The 19571-nt window shown below is 45.4% G+C and overlaps 2 protein-coding genes across 2 annotated transcripts in view; one reads left to right on the top strand and one right to left on the bottom strand.

The window, feature by feature from the left end:
* Positions 1-2084: 2084 nt before the first annotated feature.
* The window catches only part of LOC102097461 (methyl-CpG-binding domain protein 2), an 18333-nt gene continuing 846 nt past the window's right edge, over positions 2085-19571 (bottom strand). Inside the window, exons 2-7 of the mRNA XM_065044609.1 lie at positions 11665-11824; positions 8285-8422; positions 4950-5040; positions 4073-4250; positions 3218-3358; positions 2085-2562 (exon numbers count right to left, since the gene is read on the bottom strand). Of these exons, the coding sequence (XP_064900681.1) occupies positions 3229-3358; positions 4073-4250; positions 4950-5040; positions 8285-8422; positions 11665-11824 (697 nt within the window). The 3' untranslated portion in view covers positions 2085-2562; positions 3218-3228. The remainder of the gene's footprint in view (positions 2563-3217; positions 3359-4072; positions 4251-4949; positions 5041-8284; positions 8423-11664; positions 11825-19571) is intronic.
* The window catches only part of LOC135575243 (DNA polymerase iota-like), an 8271-nt gene continuing 7820 nt past the window's right edge, over positions 19121-19571 (top strand). The window contains exon 1 of the mRNA XM_065044601.1: positions 19121-19136. The gene's annotated coding sequence lies outside the window, so the exon portion shown is untranslated. The remainder of the gene's footprint in view (positions 19137-19571) is intronic.

Below are 19571 nucleotides of genomic sequence, written 5' to 3'. Positions count from 1 at the left end.
GCCAGGGATGCAGACGATGCTGGGGATGCAGGGGATGCCAGGGATATAAGGGATGTAGGGGATGTCAGGAATGCAGGGGATGCCAGGGGGGTGGCAGGGATGCCGGGGATGCAGGGGATGCCACAGCTCCCAGGGATGCAGGGGATGCAGGGGATGCTGGGGGTGCCAGGGATATAAGGGATGCAGGGCATGCCAGGGATATAAGGGATGTAGGGGATACAGGGAATGCAGAGGATGCTGGGGATGCAGGGGATGCCAGGGATATAAGGGATGTAGGGGATACAGGGGATGCCAGAGATGCAGGGGATGCCGGGGGGTGCCAGGGATGCAGGAGATGCAGTAGATGCTGAGGATGCAGGGGATGCCACAGCCCCCAGGGATACAGGGGATGCAGGAGATGCTGGGGATGCAGGGGATGCCACAGCCCCCAGGGATGCAGGCGATGCAGGGGATGCCAGGGATGCAGGCAATGCAGAGGATGCCAGGAATGCAGGGGATGCCGGGGGTGCCAGGGATGCAGGGGGTGCCAGGGGTGCAGAGGATGCCAGCAGCGACCAGGGGTGCAGGGGATGTCAGGGATACAGGGGATGCCAGGGGGTGCCAGGGATGCAGGGGATGCAGGGATGCCGGGGATGCTAGGGTTGCCAGCAGCTCCCTGGGATGCAGGGGATGTCAGGGATGCAGGGGATGCAGGGGGTGCCGGGGATGCTAGGGTTGCCAGCAGCTCCCTGGGATGCAGGGGATGTCAGGGATGCAGGGGATGCAGGGGGTGCCAGGGGTCCAGAGGATGCCAGCAGCTCCCAGGGATGCAGGGGATGCAGGGGGTGCCAGGGGTGCAGAGGATGCCAGCAGCTCCCAGGGATGCAGGGGATGCAGGGGGTGCCAGGGGTGCAGAGGATGCCAGCAGCGACCAGGGATGCAGGGGATGCAGGTAGATCCCAGATCTGCAGGCAGGTCCCAGAACTGCAGCCGCTGCCGCCCATCGCTTGAGCTGCACCGACCTCTAGAGGCTTCAGCCCCAATTGCCGCCTGGGCCGGGGAGGGGGGAAAGGGGGATTTTGGGGATTTCCCCGGGAAGGGAAGGCCTGGAGGGCGGGCAATGCCGGTTGTGTCTCCTGCAGTCTCTTACCTGGTGTCCTGGCTTTTTCCTTGCAAAAGAAAACAAATAATAATAAAATAAAAGAGATAGCGTAGGGATGTTAAAACCCCAGAGCACTAACCCTGCCTGTTCTACACACACAACAATGCTCGTTTCTGATTTTCTTTCCAGCAGGAATGTGTTCACACACCGGTTTTGGTTGAACTTTTGGGTACTAAGTCTGATTTGCAACTCATGCATGTTATTTAGTTGCGACAGCTCCTTAAAGACGAGGCCGTTCCCTGGGATTCCTCCTCCTCTCCCATCTTTGTGACATAAAATAACCAGTGTAACCAGTTAAACCGTTTAATCTCAGTTGGAAAGGCAAGAGCAGCAGGACGGGGGCACCAGGTCTACCAGGGTTTGCAGCTCCGGGTTTCCCTCCTGCTCTTGGTTTCCAGATGGAAAAACAACAAGGTGCAGTTAAATAGTTGCTATTCAGAGTAACCTTTCTTCTAACAGAGCTGTAGCTGCTCTTACGTGAAATATTACCATCAAGAAGAGCCTTTTAAAGCCACTTCTGGTTGTAAGAGTCGTGTGAAGAGGAACGTCCTGGTGTTTTCATCTCCCAAATGAGGCTGCGTTGTTCAATACGAGTCAGTCACGTCCCCGAGATCAGTAATTACACGAGTCTGGGATTAGAACTAGCATGAAGTGGTGTTAAACTTGACCCGTTCTCACTGGGGATGTGTTTTCACTCACCTTCGCTCAAGGGCCAAACCCTTCCCTTGTGTCCCCAAAAGCCCCTCGGCCGTGCGGCGTCCTCATGGCCCCAAAAAGCCATTTTCAGGAAATGCGGCAAATAACGGTCATTTGTTGGGAATGCGGCTTCTTTCCCGTCTTCTTAGTTCCGGGCTCCATCTTTTCCAGTCCCAGTTTAACCAGTATCCGGCCAAGGGAACACTGGGATACGAACGGGAACATACGACTCTACCCACAACACAAGTTTGCAGCTGCTTGGAATATAATCATTTATTTCTCTTTACAGTGATGACGGAAGAATGTGCAGGTGCTTTCACCCATAGGTATAAAAATCTGTTTATATACAGAGTCACAAGAATCCTTAATTGGGAAATGGTTCTGTTCTCCTGATCCGGCCTTTCTAAAAACCACAGGAAAACCCAATCTTTAGGACAGGCAAGAGAATTCCAGTAGGTTTGCAACCTGGCATCAAAAGCTCAGCTTTAGATTAAGGGTAACGTTTGATACTTAAAAAAGGACTTGAAGTCATAGGACACAAAATAAAGTTGCTTTTCAAATAAGATATATACATCAAAAATAGGAGTCTACAAAAGGCCTTGGTTTTAATGCTATTAGAAAGCTATAAATGTGCATGGGTCCTTTTCTTCTTAGAACGAAAGACCAAAGGAGAAAGTGCCTCTGTCTTCTGGAAGTTCCTCCTGGGACAAGTCAGTTAAAAGTACCTGTAAAAGAGACAAAGAATAAGAAATAAAGAAGGAAATAAGCCCTTTTGGAGAAGGAAAGGCTGATGGTTGCATTAATTCCAATTTTAAGCCAATAAGCAGCTCAGGCGCGGAGGAAACTCGAGATCTACTGATCCCACTGATTCCTGCAGAACCAGCGCGGAAATAAACACGGCTATGACTCCATTATGAATTCATTATTTTATGCTCCATTAAAAATCCAAATTGACAATTGGATTCTAAAATAAGTTTGAAATTTCGCAGCGAAACCAACGCTGTTTCTTTCACGTCCTCCAGAAACAGACTTTGATAGGGGAATTACTCAGGGATCAAGAGTTTAATAGCAATTAGGTGCAAGTTAAAGTAATTAGGAGATGCCAGGAGCCTGAGAAACATCAAGATGTGTGGTCTGTCTGTGGCCAGTGAACAACAGTGGCAAAAAGCTCAAAAAGATCCAATTTGCCTTTATGTTGCATGGATGAGGAATAAAAACGACCGTGCATGAGAAACATCCTTCTGAGAAGGATGCCAAACATCAGCCACTTGTGTGATTTTACTCAATCCAATTCGAAAGACCGGAAGGCGGCGGGTTTCTCTGCTTCATCCTTTGAATACGAAGCCCCAGAATGAAGCAGGAGCGCGTGTGATGCGTTACCTGATTTCTTTTTACGCCTCGTCTCCGTTATCCATCTCCACCTCCATGTCCTTCGTGGTGTCAGCCGCTCGGGACAAAATATCCGCCATCAGCGCCTCCTCCAGCTTCTTGCGCACTTGCTGCACCCGCTCTTCTTGTTTCCTAAGGGCAAAAGGGGCAGAAACGTCAACTCTCGGAGGTGGGAACATCCTATTCACATCAGCAATGACTCCGGATAAATGTAATTCCGATAAAGCAGATCCCGTTGAGGACACTTGTCTAACAAAGGCCGGATCAAGAATGGAATGTCAACGTCCCTTGAACACAGTTCTGGTCACTGAAGCTTTGAAATGTATTAATATCACCTGGAAAAGCCCTAAGTTTCACATATCTAGTGAAACATCCATCCTCCCTTTGTCAAAAGAGTGACAGTGAGGAAGAGTTTACCTCCTCAAAGCTGATATTTAAGAAAATAAAGCAAAATCCTGAAGCAAAGAGCTGGGAATTGGGTCATTTTATAGCGTAACACGAGCTCTGCAGATGTTTCAATGATCTTTAGTAGCCAGGAGATAAATGAGTAGATGGGGGTGTGCTCTGCGTATCACATCCCATCTCCCGCCTCAAGAGAGCGCATTAGCCACAAAGTTACAGGGGAAAAGTCTTCTTTCCTTCCTCAAAATTACACCTGAGATCAACAAATTAACCCGACCAAACCAGGAACGAGAAGGAAAAAAGCCAATACGGACCATGACTTAATGTTCGGGGCGCTCTCTTGGGAAGGGAAATAGGGATTGCGACTCACGGCTTTGGGAGTATTTGATATTGTTGTTAAAGAGGGGAGGCGGGTTTTTGCTTGGTGGGTTTTCTGAGCGCTACCTGATGTCGTCGTCCGTGACGATGAAAGCTTTGCAGAGGGGCTGCGATGTGTTGAGCCAGACGGCCGGGTTCTTCTCGACGGCTGCCGAGAGCTGCCCCGTGATGGGCGCCGAGCTGGTGTGCAAAGCGCTGGCCACGGCCGACAAGAGCGTGTCGTCGTTGTTACCCGGCCCGACCCCTAAAATCAAGAGAACGCAGCATTTACGGGCCGGATTTCACCCACCGCATCCAGCGGCAGAGCTCTGGTCATCATGGAATTGCCACTGGAGACGTGGTTGTGTCATCTAAACGCTTCATAATGGCTTTGCAACAGCACCGTTCTTGTTCAATGGAAATAAGTGTTCAAACGGCATCGCATTTATATAATCTAAGTTTTTTGCAATCACAATTTTTTAATAAAGGTGGTCACATCATCAATTTATCGGTTGCATATTGAAATAGTGTCTTTGCGGCTCCATGGGATTAATCCACACCAGCACCCTCTTTGCTATAAGGTATTAAATTAGTTCTGGAATTAAGTATTAAATTAATTCTGGAATTAGGTATTAAATGAATTCTGGAAAATAAACACTGGAGGTTTTACCAACAAATTCCTGAGCAAACCTCGCAAGCAACAACAGAATGTTATTAATTCTGAACAAGGACTCCAACATATTTTAGATCAAGTTCCAGCACTACAAGCGCAGTTCTGATGTCTGGTTTATGACACCTGCGCTAAATGAATTAAAAATAAACCCAGTTTTGGTGACGGAGGTATTTTGTCAGCAAGAACGTTTACAGGCTGAACTTTACTTGATCTGATTGTAAACTGGAAACGTAAGAGCGTCAAACTGTGTCCTCTCGAAGCACAAAGATGGATGTGAAGGAACCGCGCTACCTTGGAGCCCTTTGGGCAGCTCCATGGATTTGATGATCTGTTCGCTGACGTCCGACGCGCTGAGCCCTTGGAGCCTCTTCTCCCAGAAAAGCTGAGAAACAGAAAACAACATGAGGAATCATTCAAAAAAACCCTCGTTCAGCTCCTAGAAATAGAACAATGAAAAACAGACAGTGCCCAGCAGGTTACAGAACAGTCACCGACGCTGTCTGAAGCCATAATGAACAAGTCATCTTAATAAGGAGGGAAGCAGGAACGTAGCGATGAATTTCCTGTGGAAAGAGCAGTCAGAAATAATTGGATTGTTCTGAAAAAGAATAAGACGTAACATTCCAACCAGGTTTGGGCTACGTGAGCGGAGTTTTCCATTTTGCATTTACCAGTGTTGGCGAATTAAAGATTATTTCTCATTCAGCAAACAAGGAAACGATAGATGAGCTTCTCTGTTGCAAGAACCACCAAATACAAACGTATTACAAGCTGCTCCTTTTCCTTCGATAAATAAAAGTCTATTTGCAATTGCTCGAGCAGTGGAAGCCTATGGGTCAGTTCTGTAGAGAGGAATCCATTCCAATCCTTTGATTTTTAAAAGGAAAGCACGTATGTTCTTAGCGTTCAAACATTCCTGAACGGTGACTGATTTATACATAAATCAATGGAGAATGTCTAATTTAATCTGCTATTTCCTATTTACAGATTATCAAAGAGACCGGAGATGCCAACAGATGTACTTGACTGGACCCAGAAGAACCAACAATGTTTCTGGTCTGGGTGAGTTCAGAGATTTGATTTGTCATATATAATGCTATTCAATAATCCACTCCAGTGCAATCCACTGCAAATATATGCGGCAGGAGGTAGAAAAGACAGTTTTGAATCCATTTTCAAGAGTATTTCTGGCCTCCGGGTAGACAACGTCGTAAGTAAATCCATCAGGTTTAAGCGTGAACAAAGCAAGAAGCTCCAACACCTGCAGAAGGATGTAGGACACAGATCTGGACCTTTCGGAGGCTGATCCATAAGAAACGTTTGATTTGCAGCACCGTTCCATTTGATCCAGCGAGGTACAGAACTTGACAGGCACACGACTCCAATGTCAGTGATTGCACAAAAGATTTACTGCCTAGAATCATTTCAAATGGTTCCAGGACTGCCCCTGATTCACATCGACTGCTGAGGAATATCCAAATCTCACCTACTGCTACATCTAGTGGCCTTTTTGCTAAGTAGGAACCTGCCTTTTAAAAATCCAAAGCATTACTCTTAAATTCATTAAGGATGTATCGTACCTTATCGAAACGAACTCGGAAGCAGCAAAACTAACCATGAAGAGGATGTTAAAACAAGGCGTTTGGTTTTTCCCTTTCCCTGTAGGGCCTAATAAGAATCTCTCAGGATTTCCTTCCTTACGCTGGTTTAACAGTGGAGTCTGTGAGGTTAATAAACCCAAACTCATAGAAATAGTAAGAAAACCTCTCTTGAGTAAGCTTATGGAAAGGCAGAATATTCTGAGCATGTTGATGCTTGAAAAATAGACGTTAAAGCAGCTTGAAGAAAACTGCAATTAGATCAGCTATTTAGGAACTTATAGATATTCTTATCATTTGATTAGATATGAAGAATTTGAGAAATTATGTGGATTGACCAGTATTTGAAGAAAAGTCACTTAGAGGAAGAAGGCTGATGGGCACAAAGATTTGGCGCGCTAATCGCCAGATTTACCTATAGGAAGATGAAAGGTGAGCTGGTATGGATTTCTCTTTCCAAGAACTACCACAGGCTTTGCTGTTTAAAGAAGAGCTGCTGCCAAACATCCTCCCTGCCAACGCCAACCGGCGCGTCTGCTCGCTCCGAGGTCACGGAAAACCCTCCTGGCTGCCAAAGAACTCCAGGACTCGTTTATTTTGCTCTCTAATTAAGGAGGATTTGCAGGGAATTCTGGTTCGACCGTCTTTTGGAAAGGGAGGCACGATAAAAGCGGATAAAGTGGAGATGGAGATCTAGAACTACAGAAGCAACAATTCCTTAAGGGATTCAGGCTAAGGATTGAAGAAACAGGGAGGAGAGGCACTGATGGAGTTTATACACAAATAGGCAATAAATACAGTCAGTGTCTCAGCATTCACTTGGATATCCACCATGGATATATTTACAGGAACGCTTGCACAGCTGAGGATGAGATGAGAAGACTGCGATACGCCTGAGGATTATTTATGGAAGGAAAACACAGGCTTTATCTGGAGAGGAGAGAATCCAAATACATTTGCAAGGCTGCGTTTGTCCAGACATTGTATCTCACGTCATGAAAACCAAGCAAAGATGGTATCTATTAATACTGACGCTCCAGCTAGCGAGTAAAGCAGAATAAAACAGCCCGTTCTGCCCATTTTTTACCGGATGGTCATTCTCAGAAGACAAGGGATGAACTCCTGGAAGTTCCTGACGCACAAAGTGCAGCAGTTGAAAACGAAAACCCAAAGAAGGTGAATTCAATGTGCAATGATGCATCTTTTAGATGTGAACGCGATGGGCTTACACAGCCCCTGCTGGACTTCACGGGACCAATAGCTGAGACCACCGAGTGTTGCTACGAGACATCGCAACAAGATGATCCAAACAGCTCGATATTTCTTCTCTCTCACCTGAATGTAGAGGATGCAGAGTCTAAATTCCTGATGTTACGTCTTACAAGAACAGCATTTGAGGTGTTGGAAAGCGCAATATTAGACACGGCTTCAAAGGAAACGGGGTGAAACGTTAGTGATGCGTAAGTGTGCAAAATACGGCTCTGCGTTTTCTACCCATCCCTGCACTCCTAGGACAGAATTAGGTGTTTCAATTTGATGGTAATAACGCTACAATTAAAAAACACCAGTCAGACTTAAAAGTGATCCCTCAATGGAATATACACCACATTATCTAGGTGATCATTCATCATCTGTCGATGATATCGAGAAAAGCAGCTACAGGAGAGCTTGTGTGAAATGAGTTGATGCCACTATGCTTTGTATTATAGTGAAAAAGAGAGATTAAAATACAGTTTTTATTGATTTCCCACGAAGTTCTTCTATATAAAAGAGAGAGATTACTTCTTGATCACCATATATTTTAGAGAAACTTCTACTAAGAAGCTGCACAACTTTATTTGACGTCTAATGGTGACACTACAGCCTGTATCTGGATTTCAAGAATATGATGAAGAAAATTTTGCATTAAGAAAAACTGTTTCCATATGAATTGTGATTTCTAGAAGTAACCTCCAAGATGGGAATTCCCATCTGGAATTGAAGCGCGGATGAGCAGTGACAATAGAAATGGAAATGTCCAGTTCTTACCTGTCGCGGCTGCTCCGTCACTCGCTGCGGATCCGATCGCACTTTGTTACTGGGGTGATTGGTCACTTTGGTGACGGGCTGTTTGAAAATCGAGGCGGTTTGTCTGATGGGTAAAGTTGTGTTTAAGTCTGGTTTCCCCTGTTAATCAAAGGAAAAAAGGGGATTAATAAAAACGCTACAGAAAAATGACACAAATTAATGTTGGATTCGCTCTCTTCTATAGACGTGCCCTCTTCTTTGGGAAAAGATACAGCTTTGCCATCAGGTGTCAAACCCAAACTCCAAAGCATCATGAAAATATGTTTGTAGGCAACAGTTTCTAGAGCTCCACGTCTTATAGAACAGCAGCTTCCTATAGAGCTTTGGTCACAGATCTGCTAAGCGATTCCTACATCAGATAATCCTTAAAGCAGTAATTTAGTCTGGAATGAAAAGAAAACTGTCTCAAGTGTTTTGGCAAAGCTGGATTTTAGCAGCTTTGGGAACCGATGATTCCCAAGCATCAGATAGAACTTTACCAAGAATATCTCGCCCCACATCAAACCCTTTGGCCCTTGGAGATATTAGAGCGAGTATCTGGAATTCTCCCCAAAGCTCCCAGACTGATGAAGAAATACAATTCTACAACATGCCCTACACTTCATAGCGTCCAGCAACCAGAGAAACGGCCGTTCGATCAGCACCGAAGTCGCAAGACGGATGGTTTCGCCGACGAACCTTCCTCACGCCGCGGCACTTAATTCACAAACTCCATCCGCCTTCCCTCGTCTTGTGACACCGAGTTCAAAGGAGCATTTGAAGCTTTGAAGTCCATGCCCCTGGGGCATTCTGTGCTAAAACGGCAATTAAAATGGCCCAAATGAAGAATATTACAGAGGCATCTGTAATAAATCCGGTTTAGCCAACATTTCTAGAGCAAAGGGCTTTGTTTTAAGGCCGTGAAAAATAGTTACAAGTTCCTTTTGGCCCGTAATGTGACTTCAAGAGAAGTTAAAACTAAATCCGTTGAACTTTGGATAGTAAAAAGGGAGGGTTCTTCAGGCAAATTGTATTCAGAGAAACTCTCTTTGGCAACAAATCATAAGCTACCTCTAAGGTTTATTTGTGACAAAGAGCTTCCAGTAGAAGAATAAAGAATAGAAATAAGTCATAAAGATCCCTACAACCAAACTTTCCTGAAGAACAAAAAGCTCCTCTGAGCTTTCTATATAAAACAATATCTGTTACTAATATAATCTATACGGTCGGACACGGATTATTTCATTTCAGATGGCGATTAAGCTCCAAATCTGTGGACAAACCTATGAACCAGAGGCAGACTGGGGGCTGGACTCATAGCGCAAAATCAAATCCCTTCAGATAGCAGAAATATCCACGTCCCGTGCTCATTTTCACTCATTAGGAGTATTTGATGCTCCAACAACAGTTTCCAAAGGAACTTCAATCCACCGCCTGTATTTCCAGAAGCACCAATGTGCCCCAGGCCTTTCAAATCCTTTAACCTAAAGAGTCACTTATCACCAGACAGCACGTTTAATGAGTATTTGCTATTATATTTTCAACAGAAATAACAGATAAGCGTGTTTTTTAAGCAGAATGCTGTATCTACGGGGTTCACATCCAACTGTATTCCTTATTTCATTGCACTTCCAATCAGTAAAGCAACTTGATTTGCGAGCGGAATGTGAACACAATTACACAGAAAACAATGGCAAGATAGGTTGAAATAAACTCCCCCTGTGGCTCTGCCATAAATAAACCTATCAAATATATGTATTTATTGCCAATAATGATAAGGATGCACAACGCTAAGGCTGGAAATATGTCGCTAGAAGAATATTTCCATGTCATTTACACCGCTGGACATGATCACAAAATTAAGAGTGTTCGTTAGCAAATATTCTCCTCGGTTCCCTTTTAAGCCGGCATTAGTACGTTAGGCTTGGCCTTGAGTTCTAGTCTGCTCCTGATGAGAATCTCAGAAATGAGAATGATGGCAATTTCCATCCAAACCTCATTGCCCAGACACGTCCCAGCACGAAGCCTCCAGAATTAACATAGGTTGCTAGTCCTCCTTGAAACAGAAGGGGAGCCCAAGAATTTAGGAATATTAGCGGTAAATGGCTTGTACAAAGCCAAACAAGCCATAAAATAGGAGCGAGTTTATACCCAAACCTGCCTGTGCAAGGAGAAAATCACAATCATCTCAGTGTCTGGGGAAATCAACTTCAGGAATAAGGTAAAATCTCCTTTTTAATATCCCAGGAATAAGGCCAAAAGTTCTTGAAAGCTCAGGAGTCACAGATTGAGTCGTTTAGAAATAATAAATGTTAATTACCTAAAAAAAAGCGGGGTTTTGATTTCTAATCTTGGATTTAACAGAGCTACTGTGAGCCACGTTCTAGTGATCTAAGCTGATAGGACTACACAGACTCATTTAGCTTTTATATACCATGCGTTGTAATTTCTGCTCATGCAAAAAGCCCAACCAAAAGCTCTCCTTGGACTGCTCCCAAATATGACATTATTTGAAAGGCTATGGGAAGAAAACATTCAATAATTCGAATATAAAGGGATCGGCATGAAACACACGGTTCCCGCGTCACAAACAGCAGCCGACAAACCCACCAGTGCGCGAGACCCAGCGATAACTTGTTTGGTGTTTTAATAACTATTGGAGATTAGAAATCCTGAAGAAAACATTGCGGGTTGTTCCAGAAACCCTTTCAACCTGTTGTGTGAGGTTTCTAAAGTTTGGCCGGGAATATATTATCTGAGAGTCAGATAAATGTGTTTGTCATATGGTCCTACGTGCTACCTGTACGCTTCTTCATCTACTAACCACGTCGTCTTCAAAAGGATACACCGTTCTCCAAAAAGAAACAGACAACAATCATCAGATCAGTTGAGAACAACTCAATCTTAAGCAGAAAAGTGCCCGGCCTTGTTAAGCTCCAGAGCTACACCCAAGTTTAGGCAGAGAAATGGGTTTGCCTCAGAAAACAAGTGTCCCGGCACACGAAAAACATGACCTATCCCGTCTCAGAACAGGGAGATGACCATAGAAATGTGAAGCCTCGCGCGGGGGAATCTCTCGGTGTCACCAACGTGAGCTTTTCCCGTTTAGAACGTCGCTCAGCCCTGAGGTTCTTAGTCCCAAGCCAAGTCCTGAATTACTCCAACCTTCCATTCATGCGTAACCTCTTGGTAGTAGCAGAGTGTTCCTTCTATTCATCAATTTGCGTCTCTAGCGCTACTCAAAATTAAACATACATGTACATCCTAGCAGCGGGCTGCTTAACGCAGAAAAGAAACGGCTAAATGAGCTACAGGAAAGGGAATTCTTAGGATATCCTTAAACACAGTAGTTACTAACAAACCTTATTTTGATTGAGAGAATCATTCCTTAGTTTCTGTTTGTTCTTCTGCAATTTACTGGGCATCATCTTTCCCGTTCTGAAGTCAAAACTGCTGAGATCAACAGTGTTTCCCAGGTATCTTGCCAACTGAGGCTTGCTTCTGAACTTCTTACCACTTGGACTAAAAAGAAGAAAACACTTTAGTATGTTTCGTCGTACAAGAGGATACAACCTTGACGTCTTATAACAGGGTTTATACCTTGTTAAACACCTACAAAGTTTCCGTTATCTCTATTCCACGTGGCACGTGTCGAGTAGCGCCCGATCTCTGCGTATCCGCTCCCATCCTTTGCGTGGGATTTATTTGATAGAGTATTTCAGGCTGTGGGATACGCTATGCCTAGGGACGCTGGCTTAGCTAAACTGTTCTTTTAGAAGAACTGGAAATATGACACAAGTGCGGGATCCTCTCTGCAGCAATGGCAAGACCCTGGGCGAGGTTTAAGCTCAGGTTGAGCCAGACTCAACAGCAACCCTTGTCGGCTCTGGCTGGGGATGCGAGGAACGGGGCGCCAAGCAAGCAAGCGGCAAGCGAGACGGTGCAGAACGGGAAACAGGCCCGGAGCTGCCACTGTGGCCGGTACAAAGGAAATGAGCTGCAGGGAAGGGATTTAAATCAGTTCCAATGAGGGAATTATGATTACGCCCAAGTGCCAGGTGATGCTTTTGAGTAACGTCAGGAAATACCCAATTTCCACCTACCAATGGTGGAGCTTTCTATCCCCCCATCCCAAGCACACACGGTGCACACGCTGTCTGTGCTACATATACATTTAATGCACGCCTATTTTCACTGACCTCACTGTAGACTTACAAACAAGTCTCTATGCAAGTCATTGCTAATTAGGGCTTGATTGCCAAGAGCTCGGTTCACTCGAAGGGCCAATGGTGTTGCCCCAGACTTATAAGCTCAGCAGAAAATGAAGTCTCAAGAATTGCTACGTAAACCTCGGCCTGCAAGCCCAGTTTGTGACAACAGAAAACGGTGAAACACCCCTCATGGGAAGTCAACAGACCCTTCATCTCGTGCACATTTCTATCTATTAAAACAAGCGTCAAAATCCTCCCAGCAACTGAAAGGCAAAGGGTTGCAGAGTGCTTTTCACGCCACTTCCTTTCTGCAGCAAACTAGCCAAGGGTTTTGTTGTCTCCACTTTTCTAAAGGTTTTAACTCAAAAGCACCTTGAGGCGAGAACAGAACAACACGTATTGAATTCTGGGAAAAACACCTAACGAAGCCAAACAATTTTCAAAGGCATTTCAACGGATCCAGAAATATGGAAAGTCGTAATTACCGAGAGGTAAAAGGTGGGGGAAAGAGACTTAAAACAGATCGCAATCTGCAACTAAACCTCCTCAAGGATGGGCGTGGGAGGGCAAAAACCCACCCCACAGAGATACAGACAAACGTCCCACCACAAAACTCTTTGCTGCTTCTCAGAAAGGCAGAATGGCAGCTGCGCTTTGAGCCAAACTAAACACAAGCCCGGTTTTATTTCAGATAGTGGAGATTAAGCCCTTGGCTTGGGAACGGGAGGAAAAATTCCGCGCTGAAGGTCAGAGACGGAGCAAGTTTCTTGTGGGGCGAGTAAGTGGAAATAACCTGAGCTGCTGTATTTCGTTATTATTCAGGCACCTATAAGAAAAAGATCAGGATTAAACGTTGTCAAGAAATGCGGCCACCATTCAGAAATTCCATTCTTTCCATATTTAATATTCACAGAATCACAGAATCACAGAATCGACTGGGTTGGAAAAGACCTCAGAGATCATCGAGTCCAACCCTTGGTCCATTCTCGAGGCCTTGTTTGTTTGATTGCTTTTTCCGTAATGCAAAGCAAAGCAGACGGTCCAATATTCCATACGGATCATTGGTAGGTCTGATATTAAACATGATTTCGATGCACAGCACAAAATCAGATATTAATTAATTAGACGGGTGCAAGAACATCATCCCTCTAAGTCCATTAGTAGCTCATGACAACCAAGAAGCACTTGTTCTATCATAACCTACCTCTGTCTTCACCTCACACCTTAATGATTTTACCACACCTGGAGGATTCATTCTCCAGCTCCAATGAAATCCAGTGACACACAAAACGTTATTTCCACCCTATTTATATTTGTTTTCACATACATTCATTGTTTTGCTACAGGTCCTGTAGCTGTTTCCACTTCCAACCCTGTCAAACCAAAGTAACGCCTCGATCGCTGAATCGGTCCCGGATTATGTTCCGTCTCTGAGCTGCTCAAGTCGCGAAGCTTCTCTGACCTGCACGGAAAGCTCCACGATGTCAAACTCAAACCAAAGGCCTTATTTGAACACCTATTAAATAATTAGCGCACACTAATGGAAAAGAATGATGTTACAGAACAGATTTAAACCAGTACGGCTACGGAAAAACCTCCTACTTACACATCTGGGTTGAAACTACGAAAGCACGCGTTCAGTCTTTTCCTCCTAAAGGTGTTAAAACCAGGTTTATTATTATTATATTTAGTGCACTTGCGGGACTTAGTTCTTCCATAGCTGACACGTGTATCAGCACTTAATCCCGTCAAATTAAACACCGTATATTTTTCGATGGGACCAATTAACAATAACCAGTAGATCTCAAAAGAGGCGACGTGCAACACCATCTACAAACTATTATTCTGGTGATATTAACAAGGCTCAACTCACTTTGGAGGAGATTAAAAGAAGAACACGACCCTTCACCTCCAGCTTGTGCAAATTCACGTATGACACAAACATCAGTTCTGAGCGGGCTGAAGGTGATTATGTTCTATAATGAGCTGGCAAGGAACTTGATTCAAAAGCAAGCCACTTTTCTGATGTTTCCTGTCAAGCAGCAGAGCAAGTTCATTAACGTACAAGGAAGTTCGTTTGCATTTTACCGTACTTGAGCCAAGTCTATCTGCCCCCATGCCCAGATCGAAATGCACAGCAGGTTTACAGCCCAGTGGTTTATTGAAATAACCACCTTGTTGATGACATTTAGCATTTATTCCCTTCATTTAGGAGGGTCAGGCTCAACAAATGAGTCCCATCGTGAGGTGGCCAACGTGGCCAGTTATCTGACCTAGGATGAAGAGAGCCATGAAGAGGAAGAAAGCTGCTAATTACTTTAGAAAAGGCAATTTGGGTGAAAGGTGTCTTAATTTGGCGAGCTAAGAGAGGCAAAGTGTCCCTATCAATCACCCTCCCCGCGGGTTGGGAATGGAGCCCGGGAAATGAAGGAGATTGGAAATGGATCCCAGCACCTGAGAGCGGAATAGGAAATAAAACCACAGAAATCCCACAATACAATTAATGGTTTGATCTTCAATGGGACCTATTATTGGGTGGGCGCTGCCTAAAGCCTCCCAGGGAGCTGATGTCGAAGAACCAGCCCAGATTTTGTATCTGCAACTTTTGGAAGATACTTTTCCTCAATGATTTGGTTGCAAATCCTCAAATACACACTTTAAGACGCTCCAAGATTTATCGAGGAAGTCAGCGCATGAGTGGCGGAACACAACACACATTCAGGCCTTCAAAGGAGTTCAGCTCTTCATCCCAACAGCAACAAAATACACCTTTACACAATAGTCTATATAGTTTATACCACCTGCAACTGACGGCCATCGACTGGAAGCGGCTCATTTCTAGGTTATTTCACCTTCCACTTAGGGAAATATTTGGGATGGGTTTATTATATGATTATATTCCTGTGTTTCCTAAACACCCTGAGGAGCTCCCTCGGTCACCAGTGAAGTCAGAGTTACCACTATGACTTCATCATCATCATCATCATCATTCAGTACAGGGATAAACAGATGTGTTAAGCTGAGCCTACTAGCATGGTTCAACCCTTGCTGCCCCAAACGTCATTAGGAGAGATCGCTACGGTGCGTTTTCAGACATCAACGCAAGGAATCGAGCCACGGAAATACAAAATAACACCCATTTGGCTTTTTTACATTCTCCTTCCAACAGGTAAATAAAAGGCGGCCAAAACGTTCAAACTAAAACCTAAAGATGGTCAGAGAGAGCATGATGGCAAAAGGAAATCCTCCTTAACGAAGGGCACTGCAGAATAAGATGTGACAGGGATGACCACGCAGCTATTGGCAATTATTTCTTGCACAGAAGGTGAAGTTAATTCTCAAAACTGAAACCTCCGACGAGGGCTTGTTCTGTGCTCTAATTACCTTTGGAAACGACAGAAAAATAAGGTTATGTATAACATAAGCACAACTGAGCATCACTCAGGAAGTCACGACTCGCTTTGAAAGACAAATGTAAAGGTGATTTAAAAAACCCCCCAGACTTAAACTAATCTTAATGTCACTGGAAATTCTCTGGCATCTCTCCTACTGTCAGACCGCAAAGCGAACTTCAAAGACACGTCTGTTTGCCCCGTGGGTACATCTAGACTGGAAAAGCTTTTGTAGTTAAACCGAACCACCTATTCGAGTGTCAACTACTCGGCTTTTTTAATCTCCACCAGCAAAAAAAGGCAGCGTAGCTTTTTCTCGCTTTTCCCACGAAGAGCAAATGCATCAAACCAGAATGTGAGCTTGGTGCTGTTGTAAAAGAAGCCATTTCACAGCCCGGTTTAAGAAACATTTTTCAGCAGGGGAGGGATTTTAGCGATAAAGAGGAGCTGAGGTACCAGGTTCAAAGTTCCCACTCCACTCAGACTGTTGCAGGACTTTGGAAGCAATTGAGTCTGTCTTTTTGCCAGCAGCACCCCCTACCTGAATACACTGAATAAAGAACATTGAAAAGGCATCACGATGCCAATTTACTACAGTCTTAGGCCTTACGCAAAGAGGTTACTACGAGGAGAGGCACCTGAGAATGTACTTCTCAGCTAACTTTGATTCCAACAACAAAGGGGGAATGTGGTTCATACAAGCTTGATTTAAACGAAAAATCTGCTGTTTAGCCTTAAATGTAATATCCTTCCTGTAGACAAAGTGAAAAGGCAATCTCAGAGTGTCACTCAATTCTAAAGGACTGGGTAGCGCTGAGAAGAGGAGGATCAACAAAACGCACCTCCCAGCTCACTTTGTGGGAGCTGAGTGTCCACACTGCAGCACGGACAAGACAAGAATTCTCACCTCGGTTAAAAAATCACGCCTAATCCTGGAAGTCGCTACATCTCTCCGACGCAGCCACCTCCGCGGGCCCCAAAGCAACACACGCGGAAATCTGTTCCTTCTGCCCGATCCCAATGAAGCAGCTGGAAGCCAAAGTTCCATTGGGAAGACGCACAGAGTGAAAACGCGATGCGCATTTTTGTCATTGTCCCGCAGTTGCCAAAAGCAGCGTGCTGTGACTCTTTGAGCGTTCTCGCCAAGTCCTGACTCTGCTCTTAGGGATATTAAAAGCGCACAAACCAAACCCCACTTCGTGCCCAATGACATATTTTAACATCGTAGCCTTTATTAATTTTTTGCAACCAGAGTGATGCAACTCTTTGGAATCTATTTGGCCCGCTCTACTTAGGAGATAAACCAGATTTTCATTCGGTTTAAATGCAGTGATGCTGAAATCTGCCTCAGAATGACAAGAAAAAAGAATCCCTACCCATAAAAACAGTTTCACTCCGGTTGTGCCGTGTTACCGAACACAACTTATTTCTCCAGATAGAAATGACTCCTTATGTTTCCAAACCTGTAATCTGGAGCGAAAACAACCAACTCGCAGCTACGGGTTGCTTGGTGAGTTTTTAGTTTCAATTTGGCGGCCGTTTGGCAGATGCGCAGCGCTGCAAACCAGGCTGGAAGGCGTCCGAAAGCGCGCGGCGTTTATTCCTGCCACTCGCCCACGTTCCAAAGCATTCTAGAGGCAGTGATGAGCAGATTACAGTCTCGCATCTTCAACAAACATTGCGTTCAAGAGGTTTTTAAGGGGGTTCTAGGCAGCGGCAAAACAATGATGAAGGCGCCAATTGTTACGCAGAAGGGGCGAACCTCAAATCCGGGGGTTCATCTCTACAGTATTAGTGAATTATTTCCACCGCGCCCCTCTTTTCAAAACTTTATGATAATCACAGAGGTCAGGAGACTTAAAGATGTGAAGAGAGGCAAAAAACCCCCATTCTACAGAAACTACTCTAAGTGTCTCATTTTACCCGAGCAACCAGTTCACACCTTCCCAAAGCCTGACTTGCTAAAATACCACAAAGCAGCCCCGAAACAAGCGAGTTTCAAAATGCAAATAAGGTAGATTGCAACATGTATTCATCTTGCAAGAGCTGTTCTTAATTACTATTATTATTTAGACCATCACAGTAAATGAAGCTCCGTCCAATCCCTTTTGGGTTTTTTCCTAGCCTTAAGAAACCATAAAAACATGAACCTCAGGTTTTTAGTCAGCTAACTAGGGTGCCTTAATGAACTTAATGAGGTTACACATCATTCTTTGCAAAGCGAAAACTAAAACGTGGCAATACTAGAACTCACTGCATTTTTCACGTGTTTTCAGAGCTTAATTAAGAACCTGATACATAAAACACTGACCCCCCCCCTATATTCTGATGGGACAAACACGCGGCTAAACCCGGAGCAAATAGCTGAAGCTACTTGGGCCTTGCACATGGAATATATCCCAACACAGTCTGGCTTGAGAAAAGCCTATCGCCAGGCTGGAAAGAACGACCCTACGCAGAAAGTTCGGCTTAGCAATGTGCAGCAAACCGGGGCCCAACCCACAGGATTCAGACTGGAGGGCGATGGTTTTGCCGCAGAAAGAGGAGGCAGATGCAAGAGGAAAGACGGCGATGCCAGCTGCCGCCCCGGCATGTGCCGCAAAATCAGCGCACGGCAAGGCAGGCCAAGGCGGGAAGGCAAAACTCGCCTAAAAGAAGTTTTTCAATGGGATTCATTCAAAAAGCTCATGAAAAAATCAACGTGCCTCCTCCGCATCGTTTAGCGAATTTGAATTTCCTTTAGCAGCAACACGTGATGGGTCAAATGACGCCAGATTTGGCGCTGCCGGATACCGAGTTTTCCATGAGCTGGTATCTGAGAGGCAGCGAGCGTGACTTGTCCAGCGGAAAGACCGAGTCCATTCATTGCAAGGAGAGGAGCCTGCGAGGCCTGCTCAGCAACAGCGGGGTTAGCGAGAGGTTTCAGGTGTGGTTCACCAGATGCGCACAGAGCTATAAATAGAGGAGCTGTGGGGAAGAGGTTAGACCTGGCAGCAGGCTGGACTTACAGAAGCAAGACTGCAGAATGCAGGTGGTTTCTGTCTCCAGAAAAGAACTAGATTTCGGTTTCTGAAAGCAAGCGGGAGGGCGAAGCAAAATCAGGTTGCTGTTGCTTCTCTTGGTTTTACTATAACCTGTGCAGTAATAACGAGAACGTTTCGCAGCAGTCGAGACCTCTCCAGTTTTCACGTGCTTTTAGCTTTGCTAAAATTTCAACCGTTATTACCAATGGTAAGCTCCCTACTTAATTCAGTGTGGTGTGTTGTGTCCTGACCTAACGATTTTGGGAGGACATTCGGGGTACACTGACTTAGTTTGAATGCAGCGGGGTGTTGTCTTTAGGCTGATCCTGGAAAAGCCAGGCTTGGGAGGGGTGGCATGGGCCAGCCTGCAGCACCACTGTCCCAAAGGAAAAGCGTGAGGCTGCTCCCCCACAACGGCCGCGGGCAGAGGGACCGGCCTGACAGCCGGGGCAGGGACCGGCCTGACCCCCCTGACAGCCGGGGCAGGGACCGGCCTCACCCTGACAGCCGGGGCAGGGACCGGCCTGACCCCCCTGACAGCCGGGGCAGGGACCGGCCTGACCCCCCTGACAGCCGGGGCAGGGACCGGCCTCACCCTGACAGCCGGGGCAGGGACAGGCCTGACCCCCCTGACAGCCGGGGC

Source organism: Columba livia, chromosome W (assembly GCF_036013475.1).
Source record: "Columba livia isolate bColLiv1 breed racing homer chromosome W, bColLiv1.pat.W.v2, whole genome shotgun sequence".
In the NCBI taxonomy this organism is placed as follows: Eukaryota; Metazoa; Chordata; class Aves; order Columbiformes; family Columbidae; genus Columba; species Columba livia.
This window is presented reverse-complemented; position numbering and strand designations above follow the sequence as displayed.